General features: G+C 36.5%; 1 protein-coding gene across 1 annotated transcript; it reads left to right on the top strand.

Moving 5' to 3' along the window:
- The first annotated feature begins 1,667 nt into the window (after positions 1-1,667).
- Positions 1,668-21,207, top strand: LOC128229235 (uncharacterized). The gene is made up of 24 exons (XM_052941001.1): positions 1,668-1,834; positions 5,929-5,959; positions 6,234-6,350; positions 7,663-7,780; positions 8,218-8,283; positions 8,503-8,568; positions 8,787-8,968; positions 9,227-9,303; positions 9,615-9,688; positions 10,046-10,203; positions 11,377-11,581; positions 12,054-12,115; positions 12,970-13,029; positions 13,529-13,640; positions 13,888-13,935; positions 14,137-14,244; positions 16,096-16,140; positions 16,461-17,126; positions 17,401-17,523; positions 17,792-17,909; positions 18,197-18,350; positions 18,680-18,742; positions 20,437-20,509; positions 20,840-21,207. Exons 1-24 carry the CDS (start codon positions 1,675-1,677, stop codon positions 21,062-21,064), a joined length of 3,111 nt encoding a protein of 1,036 aa, XP_052796961.1. The 5' UTR covers positions 1,668-1,674; the 3' UTR covers positions 21,065-21,207.
- Positions 21,208-22,450: the final 1,243 nt, after the last annotated feature.

The following is a 22,450-nucleotide window of genomic DNA, read 5'->3' as shown; positions in this document are numbered from 1 at the left end:
TTCCTCTCATTTCCAGGGTCGGTGCCCCTCATGGTCAGTTTCAGTGCCCTCATGGTCAGTGTCAGTGCCCCTCGTGGCTAGTGTCAGTGCCCCTCGTGGCCAGTGTCAGTGCCCCTCATGGCCAGTGTAAATGACCCTTTTAACCAGTGTCAGTGCCCCTCATTGCCAGTGTCGGTGCCCCTCAAGGCCAGTGTCAGTGCCCTTATGGTCAGTGTCAGTGCCTCTCATGGCCTGTGTTAGTGAGCTTATGGCCTGTGTCAGTGCCCCTCATGGCCAGTGTCAGTGCCCCTCATTGCCAAGGTCGGTGCACCTCATGGCCAGTGTCAGTGCCCCTAGTGGTCAATGTCAGTGCCATCATGGCCAGTGTCATTGCCCCTCGTGGCAAGTGTCAGTGCCCCTCATGGCCAGTTTCATTGCCCCTCATTGCCTGGGTCGGAGCCCCTCATGGCCAGTGTCCTCATGGCCAGTGTCAGTGCCCCTCGTAACCAGTGTCAGTGCCCCTCATGACCAGTTTTAGTGCCACTCATTGCCAGGGTCGGTGCCCCCATGGGCAATGTCAGTGCCCCTTATGGCGTGTGTAAGTGCCCCTCATGGCCAGTGTCGGTGCCCCTCATGGCAAGTGTCGGTGCCCCGCATGGCCAGTGTAAGTGCCCCTCATGGACAGTGTCGGTGCCCCTCATGGCCAGTGTCGGTGCCCCTCATGGCCTCTTTCAGTGCCCCTCGTGGCCAGTGTCAGTGCCCTTCATGGCCGGTGTCGGTGGCCCTCATGGCCGGTGTCAGTGACCCTCATGGCCAGTGTCAGTGTCCTCAAGATCAGTGTTAGTACTCCTAATGGCCTGTGTCAGTGTCCCTCGTGGCCAGTGTCGGTGCCCCTTATGACATGTGTCAGTGCCCTCATGGCCATTGTTGGTGCCCCTCATGGCCAGTGTCAGTGACCTTCATGGCCAGTGTAAGTACCCTTCATGCTGAGCGGGTGTAGTGCAACTCTGGCTAGTGTAAGTAGCCCTTTTGCTCCGCGAGATAGTGCGACTGTGGCCAGTGTAAGTACCCTTCATGCTAATAGGTGTTAGTGCGGCTGTGGTTAGTGTAATTATCTCTTGTGCTAAGCAGGCCAGACGTGTAAGATCCATTCGTTTTTTACAGCTAGTGTCGTACATACACACATGTTAACGCAAACGAGTGTACTTCTAGTATTCTGATTCTGCACCGAAAACAACAACAATATATAACTTCTACGGCAAACAGGAGGTGTTAACAAAAAAATGGCCATAGTATATATAATAGTATATTTTGACTAAAAACAAAGTTTCACGTCAGTCAACTCTCTATTTTCTCTGTTAACAATTGTTCTGCTCATACAATCAATCATTTTTTATTTAGGCCTCTAGAAACATAGGTTAAATACCCATGAACAGCCGCCATGTCCCTCCTCCGGGTGGGAATCATTATATTGGTCAATTTTTGGAAAAAACTTATCAAGCTGTAAACGTTCATTCTTTTGTATAATAATCATAAGTAGCAGCAGCAGCAGCGGCGGGAGCAGCAGTATTATTAATAGTGATGGTGGTGATTTTGTAGTTTGTATTGACTGCTCCGTTAGGCAAGAAATTGCCGTTTTGACCATATCAAGATCTTTATACAACAGATGCTTGTATGAAAGCGTCCACTTGAACAATGACTGCTAGAGATAGACATTTCTACGATATTCCTCTCGTTCAAGACGTAGGAGACCAAAATCAAACGTCAAACGAAAAGGATGTCTTATTAAAATATATCAATAGTAATTTGATTGGAAATGGAAAAGCGTTTAGTGGTCCTTTCGGACTAAGAAAAGGTTTGTCATATAAATTCGCGTATGTCACTCGGTGGAATTACAATTTACAGCCGATTCTCTTAAAGCTCAGAGATCGAATTTAAACTTTTTTCCTACTTACAATTTTTCAAAGGTGGGTAATATTTTTACTCGCATTTTCAAAAAGTTTCTTGCTTTTTTCCTTAAACTTTCAAATGAAGTTAATTTAGGGTAACTGGACAATTCGGCACCAAACGAATTCGGCATAGTCAATTTGGCACCAACACATTCGGCACCCAGTCGACTCGGCACCATAAAGCATAGTCATTTCGGCACATAATTCACATTATCTTTAACTCAACTTTTCTCACTTTCATTCGTTATATGGTTCGTTTATTTCAATTAAACTACCTTTCTAAAAATATTCGATCATCCAATATGAGTATCATGTATCGTTTTTTTTCAGTAATAACAGATGGCTCAAGATTATGAACATCTGGGTTTTTTGTTATACAGTGTATTTTCTTGTGTTTTCTATATCTTCCTTTACGTCTAAATGTATTTCTGCGGTTCTTATTTTAAACGCCTACGCATGCATTTGTTTATTGGAGGATATTTTGTTACTTAATTTTTGAACTATAATTAAAGTCAGTAGAATGCGTGCGCTCTGGGTAAGTAATGATTACAAGACACGTTCATTATCAAAAGTTTTATTCAAAAAAACTTTAAGGCAATTCATAAATTATCATATTAAAATAGTCATTTGTAAATACAATTTCTTCAAGGCACTGTTCATGTTGATTTTTTAACATGATATACATGTCCTTCCCTTTTGCCTAGGCCTCACAAGACGGCGACACTTTATGCTCAAATCGTCGATCATTGTTTAATCCAAATACAGTTTTCAACACCTAATCGAAACATTTAACAGTTAAATAGAAAAATTCTACAACTATAACTGAAAATCAGTCTGTCTGAATATATACGCCCACGAATATCATTTAGAAATTTGCCACGCGACCCCCGTGTACTCATTTAAACCATATGGTTATCAATTAACAATGGTATGTTAAAGATTATTATTAATTTTCACACCAGGATAGGGTTGATTAACGAGACACATGCCGACACACTATGACATGCGTTTCTACAGCTAATAATCTCATCGCACAACAAATAACTCTGTAATAAATTTAAAGTCGTCTGTTTATTTTCATTATGTTTTTAGTAGTTCATGAAGATATTTGATTTAAGTATTCTGTGCATACGGAATAAGAAAGCAATTTGTCAATAAAATGATTTAAGTTTAACTAATAATTATATTCCTTTCCGTGTAAATGAATTTACGTTTAAAATCAACTTTAACGAGTTTATTTTCATAAAAATCACATTAAATTGGGCATTATATCATAGCATCTTTATTTCATTTTTGCAAAATACTTTCATATGTTTTATTTTTATTTTTTGAACAACGAGTTTCAGCATAAAGTTTTTATGTTAACGTTTTTATTATGTCACGTATATTGTTTGTTATCTCGAACATTCCTTTTGAATTCAGTATAACAAAAAAAACCCGGATTTAAATGCTTTTAAAATATTTGTACAAGTACTTAAATTTTAGAAAACGGTACGGTATATTAATGACAATGAATACAGAAATAAGAATGGAAAACAGAATAAATATAAAGTAGCTCTATAAATATTTCGGGGAATAATTATTTTTCTTGAAAAACATGTAAACCCTTAAAGCTTGAATACACGAGCAAAAAATAAAATAAAACGGTGCCGAATTATTTTGGTATCCAGTCGGATGGTGCCGAATTGGCGGTGCCGAATTAACATAGGGCCGAAAAGGTATGTATGCCGAATTCGTTTGGTGCCGAATTGTCCGGAAACCTTAATTTAGCATTCAGCCATATAATAAAGTAACATAAGTGAATACAAGTGAGTTCTAGTAAAATGTTTAATGAACAAGTATAGGAGCTGGGGCCGCGGCCCCAATATTCTGGCTAATAACGGCAATGGGGCCGCGAATATTTGATACCGATTTTCTTAATAATCATATTTTAAATAAAGCTACAAGCATACCGGTAAATTATAGATCAATACCAGTCTGACACGATATTGAATAAACAGGTCACCATGTCATAATTAAACCTGTGACCATCTAGCTAATTGGCGTGTGAATGGCGTGAAAACAGTCAGCGGATTATTAAAGACGGGCAAGTGGAAGAAGAGGCAATAAGACAATAATTATTTGTATCCTTTTTGATAATTGCATTGCATAGAATTGTCATTAAATAGCTAGCAATATGTATTATTTCAAACTCGTCACATTAAAGTCAAAATCAGCACTCGCAATCAGTGTCAAAAAAGTGTTTTATGCCTACCTGTTATGAGTTGTTAAGCATCTATGCGACATGATATTCGTTGTGTACTCATTAGCGTTCGTCCTCTGGTATTTGTTTTGAAATTTGGGACTCGCAAATTTCAGCAAGTAGGTTTTTCATGAGGTCGCTATCGGCAAAACTGACTCGCATTTAGCGAGTGTGCGAGCGTAATTTCCTATATCAAACATTTCAATTTGATTACTTTCAATTTGTTTCATGTTTAACTTAGTGCTGCTAATTAATTTAGTTGTATATTGAAAGGGTGTCTTATCATTGCAATTATGAATTTAATGCTGTATGATTTTTTTCATAATTTATAATTAGTTCACTGTAATTTATCACAAAAACCGATTGGGTCAAGTTGGTGAAACATAAATGACAACTATTTAAATTCTGTTTTCGCTTTAATATTTTCCCCTAACAATTATATCAATTTATAAGCTTTCAAAATTTCATTTACCTACATTATGTCAATGTATTTAAGTAATTAAGGATATATACTTTAGTATCAGAGTTTCTAGAAATATATATTTTGGACCCTTAATATCGCATATGTACACAGTGTCTGAAATTCGGATTTGAAGCTACTAGCCCGCTCAGGCTACCCGATAGGAAATAGTAAACGGGCACGGGTCTGTTTCCTGCACATTTAAGACAATGTTTGTAGAGAATGATTATTTTCTGTCCACATTAAAAACTTAAAAATATCTTTCTTTTTATTTTAGCTAATAAATAAAATTTATTTAAACAAAATAAATAAAATATCAATGTTGATATTGCTATTTTAGCATTATTGATTTTCATAGCCATCTTAGTTAGCGAACTGCCGAAGTTATCCGTTAATTTACATAATGGGCAGAGTTATTGACATCATTGGGGTTGACTTATGCTTATAGACATAGTGACTGGTTAGAATCTGATCGATAATCACTTGTCACTTTGGGCGTTAATTAATTTTGATATGTGTTTGTATTCATTAATTGAATAAACAAACATTCAGCACATGGCTTAGAGGCCGCCAAATTCGAACACTGTACAGAGCCAGATGTCACGAAAGTTCTCAAGACTTTAAATGTTTTATTCTGTACAATATTAATAAATTAACATTGTGAACTTTCAAATACCCTAAATCTATCACAATGCCTTATTAATCTAAGCCCAAAGTCATCTTATAAAGCCATGAGCAAGATTAAGAGTCGATGTTTATTTTTGTAAACATTCCAATTTGGCTACTGGCTAACAGAGAACACTACAGCGCATGCGACAATATTATAGTCCATCTGTACTTCACATAAACAAAGTCCGATTTTTGTTTAAATTTGTCTGCACCACTGTGTGAGACAACTTTGGACTTTATTTAATTGGTGTTGATGTTTCATAGTGAAGAATTATCTTTTTGTTATTGGCATTGTTGCTCAACAACTTTTAATGTTTTATACCTCGGATGATTGGCCATAACTCAAAATTGAGTCATGACCTCAAATGAAACTTACTACATATGCTTTGGAGGCAATTTGGACATGTGTAGCAAGGCCCATAACTCTGACTTTAATAATCGTAAAGTTATGCCCCACGACCATCTGAATAACCCCTGATGAGCGATGGCGCTCTCTTTTTGGTGCTCTTGTTTTAATTGTATGCCATAAGTTATTAATATTTAATCAAACTATTTAACAAATTAAAAAAAATATATAATCAAAATACAAATTTTTTTGTAAAACCCCCCCATCTTTGTTGTCTTTTCAGTTCTTTACTTGGATTACACTGCATCTGGAAGGTAAAACATTGACAATGCATATTAAGAGACAATTGCCTTTTTTAGGTTATATTATTTTCAATAAGATTCATATTCCAACTTAATTCATGGTGAAGATGTCATATCTATATTTGTTACACAAAATGTATATCTTGATGAAAACCTTTTCAGTTAAAGTTAAATAAAAGCTAAACTTGCATCCCAGTAATGCTTTTCAATTATAACTGTGTTTTTATCCCAAAACTTGTCTTAGTGTTATTTGTACGTACAAAATATAAGCAAACTATTTGAACAGATCACTTGAGTTTATAGAAGATTATATCCGGGATGAAGTTCTGCCTGAGTATGGGAACACACATACAACCACCACTGTCACCTCGCTGCAGACAACACTTTACAGGCATGAGGCAAGGTAGGCTACATATATTGAACCTAGGGACAGATAATTAGCGAAAAAGAAAATGATGAAACCATTGAATCTTTGATTGTGGTTCCCTTTGTAGGTTGTCTTATCCGTGATATAAAGTGATACTACAGTGCATTGCACATTATACTTAATAATAATATAGTAACACGTTGTATGTATAATCAATATAATTCTGTGTTATTTGACACATTTTCACATTTAATACATTTCACATATTAGCCAGTATGCCATTAAATGTATTCTTGGTTATGTAAAACTTTATGCATATATAGATAATAATTTTCATAGATGGTGTAATTGCAAAGGGATGCAAACGAATGGCAAACTTGATATTCGCATATTCGGTAATTCTTTCGATCGAATATTCGAATATTCGATTACCGAAATACATATTTTAGAAGATGTAGTAAACTACTATTATTACTCGCTAAAGTAATAGCCGGGGTATTTTTATCCCGTAATGTGTTGTGATCCCTGATTTCCCCAGATGAGTTTTTGAAATTCTCCATTTTCAGGAAGAAATAAGCAATTCATTTTAATCAAACAAACAATAATATCAAAAAATATAAATTCTGTTGCCTTATTATTTGTAAACAATGTGAAATTAGATAAATTCGTAGTCAAATAGTAGTGCACCAATGGAGGGTCTTTCCGTAGGATGTGCAGCCTTGTTCTGTGATTGACCTCTAAATTTACTAAATATAACTATGGAAAACCAAAACCAACTCGGAAACTAGTAAAATAATAAATCGAAAATATATTTGGATTTGACTCATCTATTGTACAACAATAGAGGAAATATATCCTAAAACGCTATACTATGCATTTACATTTCAAAGCACGAACATTGTATCCAAACATTGAAAACAGTTTAAAGCACATGTTACAACATTATTGTAGCACATGGCATTCATATCATCACGGCGATTTGAGTTACGTTGCACAGCTTAATTTGCAGCCAAGACAACACATTGGTATTAAAGCCGATTCCTAGCCAGATATTGTAAAAGTAGGGGGACTTTTTATAGTACCCGAGGATAAGTCCCTAAATGACATATGACGCGTGTTAAATGTATTGTCATTAAATTCACACCTCTGGCATTAGGGGCCAATCGTTGTAAAAACAAGACAAACAAACTTTATAAACAACAACAGTGTTGTAGGCAAAAGGTTTTTTATTCTCTTTATTGATTTTTTCCCCCGAATATTCGAATACCGATTTTGACATTCGAATACCAAACGTTTGATCGAATATTCGTTTGCATCCCTAATTTTTATATGATTCCTTTAATTTAAGAGATATAGTGCGCAATGCTGTGCATGCCAGTGAACACGACGCAGTGATCTTTGTGGGCAGTGGGACAACTGGAGCTGTACACAAACTTATACACTGTCTAAATCTTGATCATAAACCAGTAAGTAGTGGTACAGAACTTATATGTCATGTGATCAAGAAACAAGTGATTTGATAGTGTGTCCTTTTTAAATCAAGTTATCACTGATCTTGTTTTATATTGCTGCCCACTGTTTCATCACTGATAATTGACCAGGTAGTGTTTGTCAGTCCATTCAAATATCCTTAAACACAATGTGTACTCTATTTGACCAGCTAGTGTTTGTCAGTCCATTCAAATTGCCTTATACAATGTGTACTGTATTTGACCAGGTAGTGTTTGTCAGTCCATTCAAATTGCCTTTAACAACACAATGTGTACTGTATTTGACCAGGTAGTGTTTGTCAGTCCATTCAAATTGCCTTTAACAACACAATGTGTACTGTATTTGACCAGGTAGTGTTTGTCAGTCCATTCAAATTGCCTTTAACAACACAATGTGTACTGTATTTGACCAGGTAGTGTTTGTCAGCCCCTATGAACACCACTCAAACCTCCTGCCTTGGATTGAAGTAGGAGCTAAGGTATGTCAGTTAGCCTGGAGAGATTGAAATGCTTTCCGAGTTATATGTGTTCTATTGAGAGTTATATTGTTATCACAGGCTGTATTGGAGATGTCACTTAACATTGTATTGGTAACCTCAAATTCAAAACTGTTAACATGTATGTCATCATGCCACTAAATTTATGATAAATGTGTAAAGAAGGCAATTGCTATTAACGTACATCACTTTTTCTTGCAGGTAATAAGAGTGAAGGGCAATAAGGAAGGATGTCTGAGTATGAACCACCTGGAGACTCTGCTCAAGGTAAACCTTTTGCTTTGATTTATCGAGTTGTCTCTTCAAGAAGGTCCATGCTTGTTATTTGAAAACTGTTATATTTACTTGAAGGAATTTGATAATGTTCAATCTTTGCTATGTACATTTTATCAGTAGATTTTGACTATTCGATGAATATAGGCTCTACTGTAAAATGTTATTTGATCAAAGGTTATCCCTGTATGTTAAAAGGAATTCATTTCCAGCGATGGTCGGGCACTGGGCGTCAAATGATTGGCTGTTTCTGTGCAGCATCCAATGTGACTGGGGTGCTGGTGGACGTTGATCCAGCCACAGTTCTCCTGCACAAGCACGGAGCTCTCGCCTTCTGGGACTACGCTACTGCTGCTCCCTATGTTAAAATTGACCTGAATCCTGTGATTGCAGGGTAGGCAGTTACAGTCTTACATTAGGTTGTACTAGTAGTTAGTTTACATCATGAGCAATTCGCATTTATATATGATACAAATGTATTCTCTGTTTTTTGCTTATCATTTTAGTGTTCATTTATTAATTTGAATACAGTCATAGAACATTATTGGGGAAAAATAACAATCATCATACTTTTAGTTTAGTTTTTGAAAGCTTTTATTGAAGACCTTGAAGGCTACCTTAGAATCAATTTGCAGAAATGTTAACGTTACAGACCAGACCAGCCATACCTGTCCAAAGATGCTGTGTTCATATCTTGCCATAAGTTTGTTGGGGGCGTGCAGACACCTGGTATGTGTTCACATTAGTCTTATCTATTAGAAAACCATGCCTTGTTTGAAGTGGGGTCCAAGTTTACAACTGAAAGTACAATAACACCACAAGAAATGCTATATGATGTGAACAAACAGGCATTAATTATGAACTTTCCTTTTCTCATGATTTTCGAAAAAAAAAGAACCATATACATCTATGAAGACAACATCAAAAAAACAAGATCATAAAACCTTTTTTATCCCAGTAAACCACAAATTGTTTGCCAATGACTTTAAATGAGAGGCAGTATCACAAATGGCAATTTCAATGCAATGAACTTCCTACAGGTGTGCTGATAGCGAAGAAGAAGCTGTTCAAGAACACAGTGCCAGACGGGTGTGGCGGGGGATCTGTCTTCTTTGTATGTTAAACCTTGCTACTATGCTGCAAAAAGTACAATCTGACTTAAGATTAAGATTTATGACTTTTCTAAAAATTCTAAAAATCAGATGTAAAAGTGAACTATTAATATTCGTTTTCTGGAATAACAGGAACTTCAAAAAGGCAATGTTTATCTCAGCCAACAAAAAAAACTCACTTCAACATCATACTTACAATTGTTAACTAGTAAACCCATGTTTGGATGTATTTGGTAGAAAATTTACTGAATAATTGCTTTTTTAATGCGGCCTTTAGTGTTAATACCTTCTATGTCTTCATACTTTCACCAAGATATCATGCATAATACCATTTCTGAATTCTGCTGCTGTACCCCCAGGTACGTCGTGATGGTCATCGGTACCTGCAGGAGCCAGAGTTGAAGGAAGAGGGCGGGACACCAGCCATTGTTGAGGCTGTTAGGGCCGGGCTTGTATTCCAGCTGAAGCATGCCGTCACACCAGACCTCATCATGCAGAGGGAGGAGTACATGCTCAGGTGAGTTTTGTCTCCTGATTTTAAGCTCGACTATTCGAAGAATATGGAGAGCTATACTACTCACCCAAGCGTCGGCGTCGGTGTCACACCTTGGTTAAGGTTTTGCATGTAAGCAACTTTAAGTCAATATCTCAGCAAATACATCATGTATTTCATTGTTACTTCAGATATGTATTCCCAACTATCTAACCTAATAATTTAATGAAGTTAGATAACACTTTTTGGAATATAATGCAAATTATGGGCCTTTATTATTTGACTATCTGGTTAAGGTTTTGCATGTAAGCACACATAGGTTAATGTCTCAGCAACTACTTGATGTATTGCATTGAGACTTAATACAATGGTACTCAACCATCCAATCTACTTAACTAACCAAGAAAGATAACTCTAGTTTGCATTAAATTCAAATTATGACTCTTTTTAATTGGACATTGAAATTCAAATACATCATGTATTGCATTGAAACTTCATACACAGACTCCCAACCATTCAACCTTCTTAATTAATCAGGAAAGATAACTCTTGCATATTATATATTTTTTGCCCAGGCTTTATTATGACTTAGAAATTATGGTTAAAGTTTTGCATGTTAGCACACATAGGTTAATATCTCAGCAACTACTTCATGTATTGCATTGAGACTTCATACAATGGTACTCAACCACCCAACCTACTTGAATATCCAAGTTAGATAACAGTACCGTGTATTTTGCAAATAATGGCCCTTTATTATTGGACTTAGAAATTCTGGTTTAAATTTTGCATGTTACCACATTTATGATAATATCTCAGCAAATACGTACATCATATATTGCATTGAAATCTAATCTAAGTTTTCAGTGATCCATGTTTCGCCAAAACTTTTCAATCCTCATGCTGAAAAGCGGCAGAATAGTTGAGCGCGCTGTCTCTGTGACAGCCCTTGTATTGTTTCTGCTAGTGCTACTAAATTTGGTAAAAATATTGCTCATGTTTGTATATGTCTTCTTTGATACAGAAGACATGAAAACAATTAATTAAAGATCTTTTCTCATATTCACATGAATTGTTAATATATTCACAGCAGTAAAAAAATCAAGGCCTTAAAATGTGGTTTGTTCAGGATTAGTCCTACATATGGTTATTTAAACTATTTTTTATTTTATTCTAATACTGTGTTGTAATACTCAGGAGAGCAAAGAAGGCATGGCAAGATGTCCCTAACCTAGTGTTGCTAGGTAACTCTGAAGCCCCGAGACTTCCGATATTCTCCTTCCTGATTCTTCACGAAGAGACTGGTCGGTTTCTCCACCACAACTACATTACTGCTCTGCTCAACGATCTGTTTGGTATCCAGGCCAGAGGAGGATGTGCATGTGCAGGGCCGTACGCCATGGTGAGAAACTGTTTATAGACCGTTTGTTAGTACATTCCTTAAATAGTAAATAAATGAGAGTTGTATTATATTGGTGATACTTGTGTTAGATCTACGTGATGTTTGACATGTCTCCGTTACAGACTTCTTTAAATCGTATTTATATTGTTTGTGTGTTTGAGGATAAATATGGGTGACTTATTTAAAGAACTACAAAAAAACTGTGGTTGTTCAAAAACTGGCCGTCAAATGAAGCTAAGTTCTGACCATAATTCCTTTTGTTTTAAAATAAAGTATACTTACGCTCGAACAGAACTGAAAGTTAATGATTTGAGCTGGAATGCCGGTCCAAAATACAATTATGTGCAAACCTTTATGTTTACCGCAAGGTATTAATTTCACGCATTTTACCACAAGCATGTTGAAATAAATTGAGTATTTTGAATACAATAAAGAAAACTTGTGTACCCTGTTTCGTCTCCTTTACATCTAGGATATCCTGGGAATGGACGAGGCTACAAGCAAAAATTTTGAGGATCTTCTGGCAGAGGACAGGTTTGACATTTTATTTTAATACTTTATGTATTGTACCAGTTTTGCCATAACTACATACAAGTACTTTTGATATCAATTAGTGATGAAACAATTATCGAGTACAATCGATAAATCGTCGCTGACAATGCTATGTCGGCGACAATCGATAGTGTTGTCCAAAATTGATGTTGCTAATGTAACTTCCGGTAACTACGTTATTTTTGTTATGCGGAAAAAGAAGAGTGCGGTGAATGTAAATACTTTTGGTTAAAAACTGACAAACTCCCTATACTACAAATTGTATATATATTTCATAAAACCGCAATAATCTATCGCTATGGTGTTGTTAACAAATAATTAAAATGCTTTTACATGGATAAAATGCTTAGATAACTTTCAAGATGCGGTGTGCATCATTTTGCGATTGATGTACAATTTTAAAGACAGAAAAAGGTTATGTATATTTGCTTACTGTTGCAAAAAGCATGATTATAGAATCACACATGCTGATTCCAGGTTAAACCATTTAAATCATGATTATACTATAAAGAATGTATCCTAAATGATATTATAAGCTTTCGATTATTGTCCGATAGTAAATCGAAATACTTGGTTCGATTCGATTTGATTATCGATAGCAAATGGGAGTCCGATTTTCAAACACTAATATCAATTTACCATCTGGCCTGAATTAAAAGCTATTTTGAATTACATAATTATATATGGTAAAGAAAATTGTTATAAATGAATATTAAGATCAACACTCAACAAATCACCAAACATGTCTGAATCCGCCCCAGAGGCTTAGTAGGTAGACAATCTGAAAATACTTCCATTTCAACAAATGTATAGACTGATGCGTTCTTTTATTTTAGTCGACTGGACAGAACCCATTTAAGGAGATACCGAGAATATTCTCAAAGAGAAATCATCAGGTAAGTTTGATATCAAATTCATTCTTGGTCAAGTATATCACAGATACTAGTACTCTAATATTTGTTAATATATAATACATTGTATTTGTTTTCTTGGTATTATGGAAATAGTGACATTGTTCATTTCTATAATCTGATGGCATCAGAAAATGTGACCCATATTAAATCTGCTGCTCTTTATGTTCATAAACTCATGTTAGCTATCAATAAAACATAACTTTGTTAACCAAGAGACACAACTCTTATTTAGTTACATTTATGTATTTTGTTATATATAATTTGCATTGGAACATTTAATATTGTATAAATTTTCGTTTGTTAGTTAATTGTTCATAAAATATGCACTCTTTCGATAATTAAAGTACATCTCTTTTTGATTTAGTTATTATGTTCTTACTTTATTGGTATTTAAATTAGAAGAGACTTTTATCATTTTTATTAAGTTTTCATCACCAGTGACATGAGGCCATTCTATGCACTAAATCGGCCATCATTACAGGCCTGGGTTTGTGCGGATAAACTTTCCCTACTTCCTGGATGAAGAAAGTCTGAACTTTACACTGGAGGCGGTTAAAATGGTTGCCAAACATGCATGGAAACTACTGCCTCAGGTATGGGGTAGATTTTTATACTCAGTTAATTTAAATTCAGTTTTGTGATGTATGAAAACATCAGTTTATTTGTTCTAAACATTCTTTAAGGACAAACATGTTATTCATTCAGACAGCTTTTCCATTCTTGCAAACAGCTTCTTTAGACAGTTTTTTCATTCTTTCAATTTTTTTTTATTTTTCAGACAGCTTTTCCATTATCCATGACAGCTTTTCCATCATGCAATGTAATTGTTTTCATTTCCAGTACATGTTTAACCCAGAGACAGGAGAATGGAGGCAGGTCAATTTCCAGGTAAGATACTTTTTGGGAGTATTTTGAACTATTTATAAAGATCATTGGACTCAATTTTATACCGGTAGTCAATTATCATTCATTTTAATGGAGATGGTTATCATTTATTTTAACGATGAAGGTTATCATTCATTTTAACAAAGAAGGTTATCATTCATTTAAAGGGAGAATTGTTTTTAAGAGCTGTTTCTCCTTCTCTAGGTGTTCAAGGATCGCAAGTGGCTGGGCCATATATCGTACAGCTCAGGAGAGATGACATACAAAGTGCCACCCCTTGTGGAAAAAGGACCACTGCCTGAAAACCATGAGGTATTTGGTTCTGTAGCTATGAAAAGAGAAAACATTTCAAATTAATAAGAGCATCATTATAGACAAAATTATTCTCTTGTCAAAAAATAAGTATATGCAGTCAACTGACATAAGAAATATGATGTCAGGAATTAATATCAAAATGTTCTTTTATGACAAATCAAAAACATACAATTTGAAAAAGTTACTGAAAATATAGGTAAATCTTGAAAGTTTCAAAACACTTGCATAAGTCATATATCAATTAAATATACTCATATGCCTTAGTTTTGGGTGTTATTCCAACAAATCTGTTGCTTTTTGATTATATAATAAGGCCAATATAAATTAATTGCTAGATTGCTAGATTTTCATCCCTTTTTTAAATGGGGGGGGGGGGGGCATTTTTTTGTTCTTTTTTTCTTAGATGAAACTGAATCTGTTTTATTTAATTAAACACATATTTTTGTACAAAATCAGATTCAATTGCGTTGTACATCAGTATAGAACATGCAAAATAATAGACATAATACATAAAAACAGAGAATTTAAAAGCATATGAAAGAAACGACAATAAAACCAATAAAATATACACATGTCTCAGTTATGTAATTAGAACAATGTCGAAAAGTCTCTTACATAATGAATTAACTGTTATTGGACAACTACATCTAAAACAGCACATAAAAGTCTCTAAAAAAGTGCGTTTTCAGACTTCTCTTAAAAGTGTCTAAAGACGCAGACTGTCTTATCATTAAAGGCAGTTTGTTCCAGAGCTTTGGGCCAACTGTACTAAAACTTCTATCATGAAAGGATTTTCTTTTGTTAAAAGGTATCTCAAACTGTAACTCTGTTGAATCTGAAGACCTTAACCCCGATCTCTTTTGGGTGTGTTTAGACAAAAGTTCTGTGAGGTAGGCAGGTGCATCATTAACAGAACACTGGTACATGAAACATGGCAATTTGAAATGAATTCTGGCCTTGATAGTCAACCAATGAAGTGCATATTTAGGGCTTGTTTAGAACTTTCGAATTTGCCACGTTTTAAGACAAGTTTTGCACACATATTTTGAATACGTTGCATTTTGTATAGATTACATTCTGCTATGCCAAACAGTATAGAATTACAGTAATCTAAGTGTGAGATGACTAATGAAAGTACTAGGATTTTTGTTGCATCTGCAGTAAGAAATTTACGGATTCCCTTAATTCTGAGATAGTTTAGCATTGCGGATCTGCATTTGGTTTTTACATGCTCTTTAAGATTTAGAATTTCATCCAAGTGAGAACCTAAGTACCTTATAACACTGTTTCACCGTTGAATACGAGCTCATGCTCTTTCTTATTGCATAGGAACCATATACATGTGTTTCCAGTTGAACCACCAACAGAATCTTAACAATTCTCCTTTTTACATGTGAATAATATACATCAACACTGTAGGTATAAATAAACGTTGTTCCCAGATAGTACCGGACAGATACACAAACACAGACCATACCTTAACATCTTTATTTGAGTCAATGAAATTGAATAGGCGAAGGAAAAAAGAGGAGGCTGGCGGGGATGAAAATCTAGCAATTCATTTTTAGTTGCGAAAGGAAATCCATAATTTTTTAGATCTTTTAGAGGTCTTTATGAGGACATTCAATAGTGGACTAAGGTGAACCCTAGCACATTTTAGGTTGTCCAACAATGCACTCTTAGATGTACTATGTCTTTATGTATGAATTTCATTACACATGTTAGAAAAGTGAATGTTAAACATTATATCTTCTCCGTGCCAGTGACATTGTAACTACACACAAAGCTGTTTATCTGAAGTGGTTACAGCTGATATCGAAGATAACCCCTGTACCTCTGATTTTACAGGATTGCCTAAAGAGAGCAGAGGAATTGTTCATGCAAGCAGCAAAGGTAAATCATTTTAATTACATGACTTACAATAGATGCATTTATTAAACAAAATGATCTTTTTCATTTCATTGTCATATTGAATAATTGTATATCTAATGTGTTTAATCTTTGGAAATTACTGACAACACTTAATCTTGTCACTATAATACACAACTTATGCATTAAATAGAGAGCTGGTTATTTCTTGCTTTAATTGAGCTAAGGATTTTTCAGTTGGAATCCAACTTGAGTGGCATTAATATCAGCTCAAAGTTTTTTTTTAATCTTATGCAATTAAACTTAAAAGTAACATGTACATTGTTCTTCTTCTAATTATCCAGGTCAAGCACCAGTTGACTGATCACACAGTTATGTTTGATGAGGACTCCAAGCCTCTAAGGTGGTTCCTGCTTCCAAGTGAGGCTGCTTCCTGTCTACAGGGGAACCAATCCCAGAATTCCTACACTCTACCCTTCTGTCCTCCTTCAGTTAGAGAACAGTTGGGATTATCTCCCTTTGAAGAGCATAACAGTGATGAAGAACCATCAGAAAAGGATATGAGGAAAAACAACATGTTGAGAAATGTTTTTTATACATTTGATGAAGGTGAAGTAAGTGAAAATGTGGGAAAGGTTAGTGATAGAAAATTAGCAAAGAATGAACATTCTGATAACACCAAAACATCAAAAGAATCAGGGAATTCTCCCAGTTCAAGCTCCCCAGAAAGGTCAGAGACGGAGAAAGGTGAGTCAGGGATATGTGCATTGAAATCTGTGGATAAGTTGAACAATAGTCAGAACTGTGATAAAAGTGAAAAAGTAGACAAGGATTCTACAGACATTTGTGTGAGAAAAAGAGCAGGCAGTGAAAATGTTGTTGGTAATAGTAAAAGACAGAAGGACGTGGCAGAGAATGATGGTGCTGGAGAGAATAAGGGCAAACAGAAGAAGAAAGGAGGACAGCAGTGGTTTTCTCCACCCAAATCCATCTTTACACCATTCCTCAAGGTAAATTTGTTTTTGTTGTGATCTATCTTTTAAGTTGATATGCCTAACAAAAAAATATTTGTTAAGAGTAGCTCGACCCTACTTACTAAAAGCCACTGATCATAGTAATTTTTATGCCCCAGAAGGATGAGCATATTAAAATTGCACTGTCTGTCCATTCATCTGTCTGGCTCAATGTTACAATGTAGATTATTATTAAAACACTCTTATCAATTTGATATCGCAATCAGAAATACTGATCAATAGATGTATCAATTTTTTTCATTAACGTTAGGCCATGGAAGAGTATGGCATGTTGGTGGATGGAGACAGGGTTCTGGTGTGTCTCAGTGGAGGCAAGGACTCCCTCTCTCTCCTCCACACCATCAGACAGTACCAGTTCTACTGCAGGAAAAAGGTATAGGGTCTAGACACAAAGGACTATGCAGGAGATAATATGCTCCTTTTACCATACTTCTAGTTGATTTTTAGAGCTAAAAAACAACTTGGAACAAGAAAATCTCTTATGTCAGTGAAACAAACGACAAAACTGCTGTTACTATGCTTTGTTAAAATCCACAGTTTTAAAATCTTTGTCTCTTAATGTTTGCTTATAAATGTGTATGTCATGATACTGCCATTAATTATATCAATGCTAGTCTGTACTCAGCAATTGTGGTTTTCAGAAAATGAGTTTTGATATAGGGGCAGTGACTGTGGACCCACAGACCCCTTCATATGACCCCAGCCCTCTCAAGAAATACCTGGCCAGTCTAGGAGTGCCTTACTTCTATGAGTCACAGTGTAAGTCAACCTGGGTGAAACCAAACATTGTTTGCTTTTTTTTTAAATAAGTGAAAATTGGTTTGAAATGAAATACTGGCTAATATATAAACTGGGAATTATTTGTATTTTTTGGATTAAAGATATATACAGATAATGCTTGGAATACACTGGTAATCGAGTTTACTAACCAAAATACAAAACATCGCAGTGAATATGATAATGGTGACCCTTATGATGAAAGTATAAAAAATTATATATTACTGTTATACTGATTTGCTAGAAGAAATTCTGTTTTCATGTTTAAGGTATAATGGATCAGGCGTCAAACCTGCCATACGAGTGTGCCTCAATCTGCAGTTTCTGTAGTCGCATGAAGCGGGGCATTATTTACGCGTGTGCACGCAGGGAGGGGTACAATGTGCTGGCACTTGGCCAACATCTAGACGACCTCTGTGAGAGGTCAGTGGTACTGTTCGAATGATTAATCTTTTATCATAATATGGAAACAAGTTTGAAGGTGAACTTTAATAAATCATGATTATATCCAAAAAAAGTGCTTGTTCAATGTTTGCAGAAAAGGGATTAACAGTCTTATTTGCATGTGCTTGTAGCCCTTTTGGAAATCAATCACCTATGTACATCCGATTTGGAAATTCAAGGTCTTCAGAAATTTCAATAAGTGCTGTTATTTCCCTTTCATAATTCTGCCATCTGATGTAATATGTACAAAACACCTATCTTGTCTAACATATTGGTAGGTTGACATTGTGTTTTGTTGCTGTTTTCAGCTTTTTGATGTCCATATTCCACAATGGCAACCTGAGAACAATGAAGGCTCACTATACTGTTGAGTAAGTGATTTCAGTTGACACCAAATCACATTTTTATGCCCCCGAAGGTGGGCATATTAAAATCGCACCGTCCGTCCGTCCTTCCGTGTGTCCGGCTCAATTACTCGTGTCCGGGCTGTAACTTTCCCATGTATGGACAGATTTTAAAATAACTTGCCACATGTGTTCCACATACCAAGACGACGTGTCGCGTGCAAGATCTGTGCCCCTACCTCAAAGGTCAAGGTCACACTTAGTCTTTATTCACAATGGAGTGCTGCATATAGGACATAGAGTATAGGTTGTCGTGTCCGGGCTGTAAATTTCCCTTGTAGGGACAGATTTTAAAATAACTTGCCACATGTGTTCCACATACACAGACGAAGTGTCGTGTGCAAGACCCGTGTCCCTACCTCTAAGGTCAAGGTCACACTTAGTGTTTATTCACAATTGAGTGCTGCATATAGGACATAGTGTATAGGTTGTCATGTCCGGGCTGTTACTTTCCCATGTATTGACAGATTTTAAAATAACTTGCCACATGTGTTCCACATACCAAGACGACGTGTCGGGTGCAAGACCCGTGTCCCTACCTCAAAGGTCAAGGTCACACTTAGTGTTTATTCACAACGGAGTGCTGCATATAAGGACATAAGAGTATAGGTTGTCGTGTCCGGGCTGTAACTTTCCCTTGTATGGACAGATTTTAAAATAACTTGCCACATGTGTTCCACATACCAAGACGACGTGTCGCATGCAAGACCCACGCCTCTACCTCTAAGGTCAAGGTCACACTTAGTGTTTATTCACAATGGAGTGCTGTATTTAGGACATAGTGTATAGGTTGTCATGTCCGGGCTGTAACTTTCCCATGTATGGACAGATTTTAAAATAACTTGCCACATGTGTTCCACATACCAAGACGTGTCGCGTGCGCGACCTGTGTCCCTACCTCTAAGGTCAAGGTCACACTTAGTCTTTATTCACAATGGAGTGCTGCATATAAGGACATAGAGGTTAGGTTGTAGTGTCCAGGCTGTTACTTTCCCTTGTATGGACAGATTTTAAAATAACTTGCCGCATGTGTTCCACATACCAAGACGACGTGTCGCGTGCAAGAACCGTGTCCTTACCTCTAAGGTCAAGGTCACACTTAGTGTTTATTCACAACGGAGTGCTGCATATAAGGACATAGAGTATAAGTTGTTTTGTTCGGGCTGTAACTTTCCCTTGTATGGACAGATTTTAAAATAACTTGCCACATGTGTTCCACATACCAAGACGACGTGTCACATGACAGACCCGTGTCCCTATCTCTAAGGTCAAGGTCACACTTGGGTGTTTATTCACAATGGAATGCTGCATATATAAGGACATAACAGTGTCGGTTGTCAAGTATGGGTGGTATTTTTTTATGTTTAGAGGCAATTTATAATAACTTGCCATATGTATTTGACATGTAAAGGCAAGATCAACTTTTCATGTACTGACCTTGTTCATAGGTCAATGTCACAATCGGGGGCATTCGTCACATACTGTGACAGCTCTGGTTTTAACATTATACTTAAAAGATTACATGTAAAAAAATATGCTGACACAAAACAGTAAATGAATTTACACAAACTGACTTTAATATCATATTGTTCGTGAATGATGTTGCTTTACCCTCAGAGATTATATAGTTGATTTACAATGTTTACTCTCTATATATGCAGGGAAGGAGACTTGCGAGTGATCAGGCCTTTAGTGTATGTCAGAGAGAAGGACTTACGAGAGTTTGCAGAAACAGTAGGTGTCATTTATATTTTTGTTGTAATAAAAAGTCAACATCCAAATATTTTAATCATCCTTATCTTTATTTGGGAAAAAATCTACACTTTCAAGTACCATTACAACAAGAATGTTTCTCTGTTAACAATGGATAGTTTATATTTCGGTTCCATTCATCCAACATTCATTTATCGTTAATTGTTTAACTCTTGATGTGAAATAATCTTCCATTTATATTAACCGAAGAGAGCAACACCTTGAACCAAAAAAGAACATAGCCATAGGAATTTAATTAAAACATACTTGTATTTATAAATTCGGCAGTTCACATAATGTCCATTATTTCAGAACAAGCTTCCAGTGATAGCGGAGAACTGCCCAGCATGTTTTGAGGCCCCGAAGGAGCGTCACCGTATCAAGCAGCTGCTTGCCTCACAGGAGATCATGTTCCCACGGATCTTCCCGAGCCTCAACGCTGCAATCAAACCCATCATGGCCATCAACAGGACGCAGCTCAAGCTAGCCGATATTCTCCAGGCTGCAGATGGGGATGGGGATGATATGGACATCTGATTGTTACAAGTTTTTTCAATTGTCCTATGATGTGTTATTTTGGATGATAAATAAAAGACTTAGACATTGGGGTTCTCATGTGATCATTTGGTTTGTTTGCTATATATATTTATGTACATAGTATGCTGAAATAAAACAAGAGATGTTTGTCAAACATTATGCCCCCCCTGAGCGCCATGTTGTCAGGATTATATGGACAATTTAATGAAATATGCATGGACCGAAATGACAGCTGATTTGTTGCTGTTTTAAGATTATGACCATTAAAGTGCGAGGATAAAGTGTGTTATGACCGTGATGACCTTGAATCCTAAAATCAATAAGGGTGGTCTACTGGTCAGGCTTAACATCCATGTCAAGTTTAATGATCATAGGTTCAGGCATTGTTGAGATATCAGTGGGGGAAGATTTGTTAACTTTTTTGCGTTAAAGGTTACTGTGACATTGACCTTGGCCTGATGACCCCCAAAGTGGATAGGGGTCATCTACTGGGCAGGCCCAACCTTTATGTCAAGTTTGATGACCATAGGTCCAAGAATTGTCGAGTTTGCTTTCAAGGTCACTGTGACCTTGACCTTTGACCCCTAAAATCAATAGGGGTCATCTACTGGTCAGGCCCAACCTCCATGTCAAGTTTGAGGGCCATGGGTGCAGGCATTGTTGAGTTATCACTCGGACAAGCTTTAAAAAAAAATATGGACAATCAGAAAACCTTTTTTCAGCTTACAGTCACACTGACCTTGACCTTTGACCCACTGACCTCAAAATCAATAGGGTTCATCTGCTGGTCATGACCAATAAGCCTACCTAGTATGAGGTCCCTGGGTCAAAGCGTTCTCAAGTTATTGATCGGAAACCGTTTTTCATGTTAAGGTCACACTGACCTTGACCTTTGACCCACTGACCTCAAAATCAATAGGGTTCATCTGCTGGTCATGACCAATACACCTACCAAGTATGAGGTTCCTGGGTCAAAGCGTTCTCAAGTTATTGATCGGAAACCGTTTTTCATGTAAAGGTCACACTGACCTTGACCTTTGACCCACTGACCTCAAAATCAATAGGGTTCATCTGCTGGTGATGACCAATACACCTACCAAGTATGAGGTTCCTGGGTCAAAGCGTTCTCAAGTTATTGATCGGAAACCGTTTTTCATGTAAAGGTCACACTGACCTTGACCTTTGACCCACTGACCTCAAAATCAATAGGGTTCATCTGCTGGTGATGACCAATACACATACCAAGTATGAGGTCCCTCGGTCAAAGCGTTCTCAAGTTATTGATCGGAAACCATTTGGTATTCCGACCGACCGACAGACAGACAGACAGACAGACAGACCGACCGACATGTGCAAAACAATATACCCCACTTTTTTCAAAAGGGG

This window comes from Mya arenaria, chromosome 3 (assembly GCF_026914265.1).
Source record: "Mya arenaria isolate MELC-2E11 chromosome 3, ASM2691426v1".
NCBI classification, from domain to species: Eukaryota; Metazoa; Mollusca; class Bivalvia; order Myida; family Myidae; genus Mya; species Mya arenaria.
Note: the sequence above shows the minus strand (reverse complement) of the source record. Positions and strands in the feature narration are given on the sequence as shown.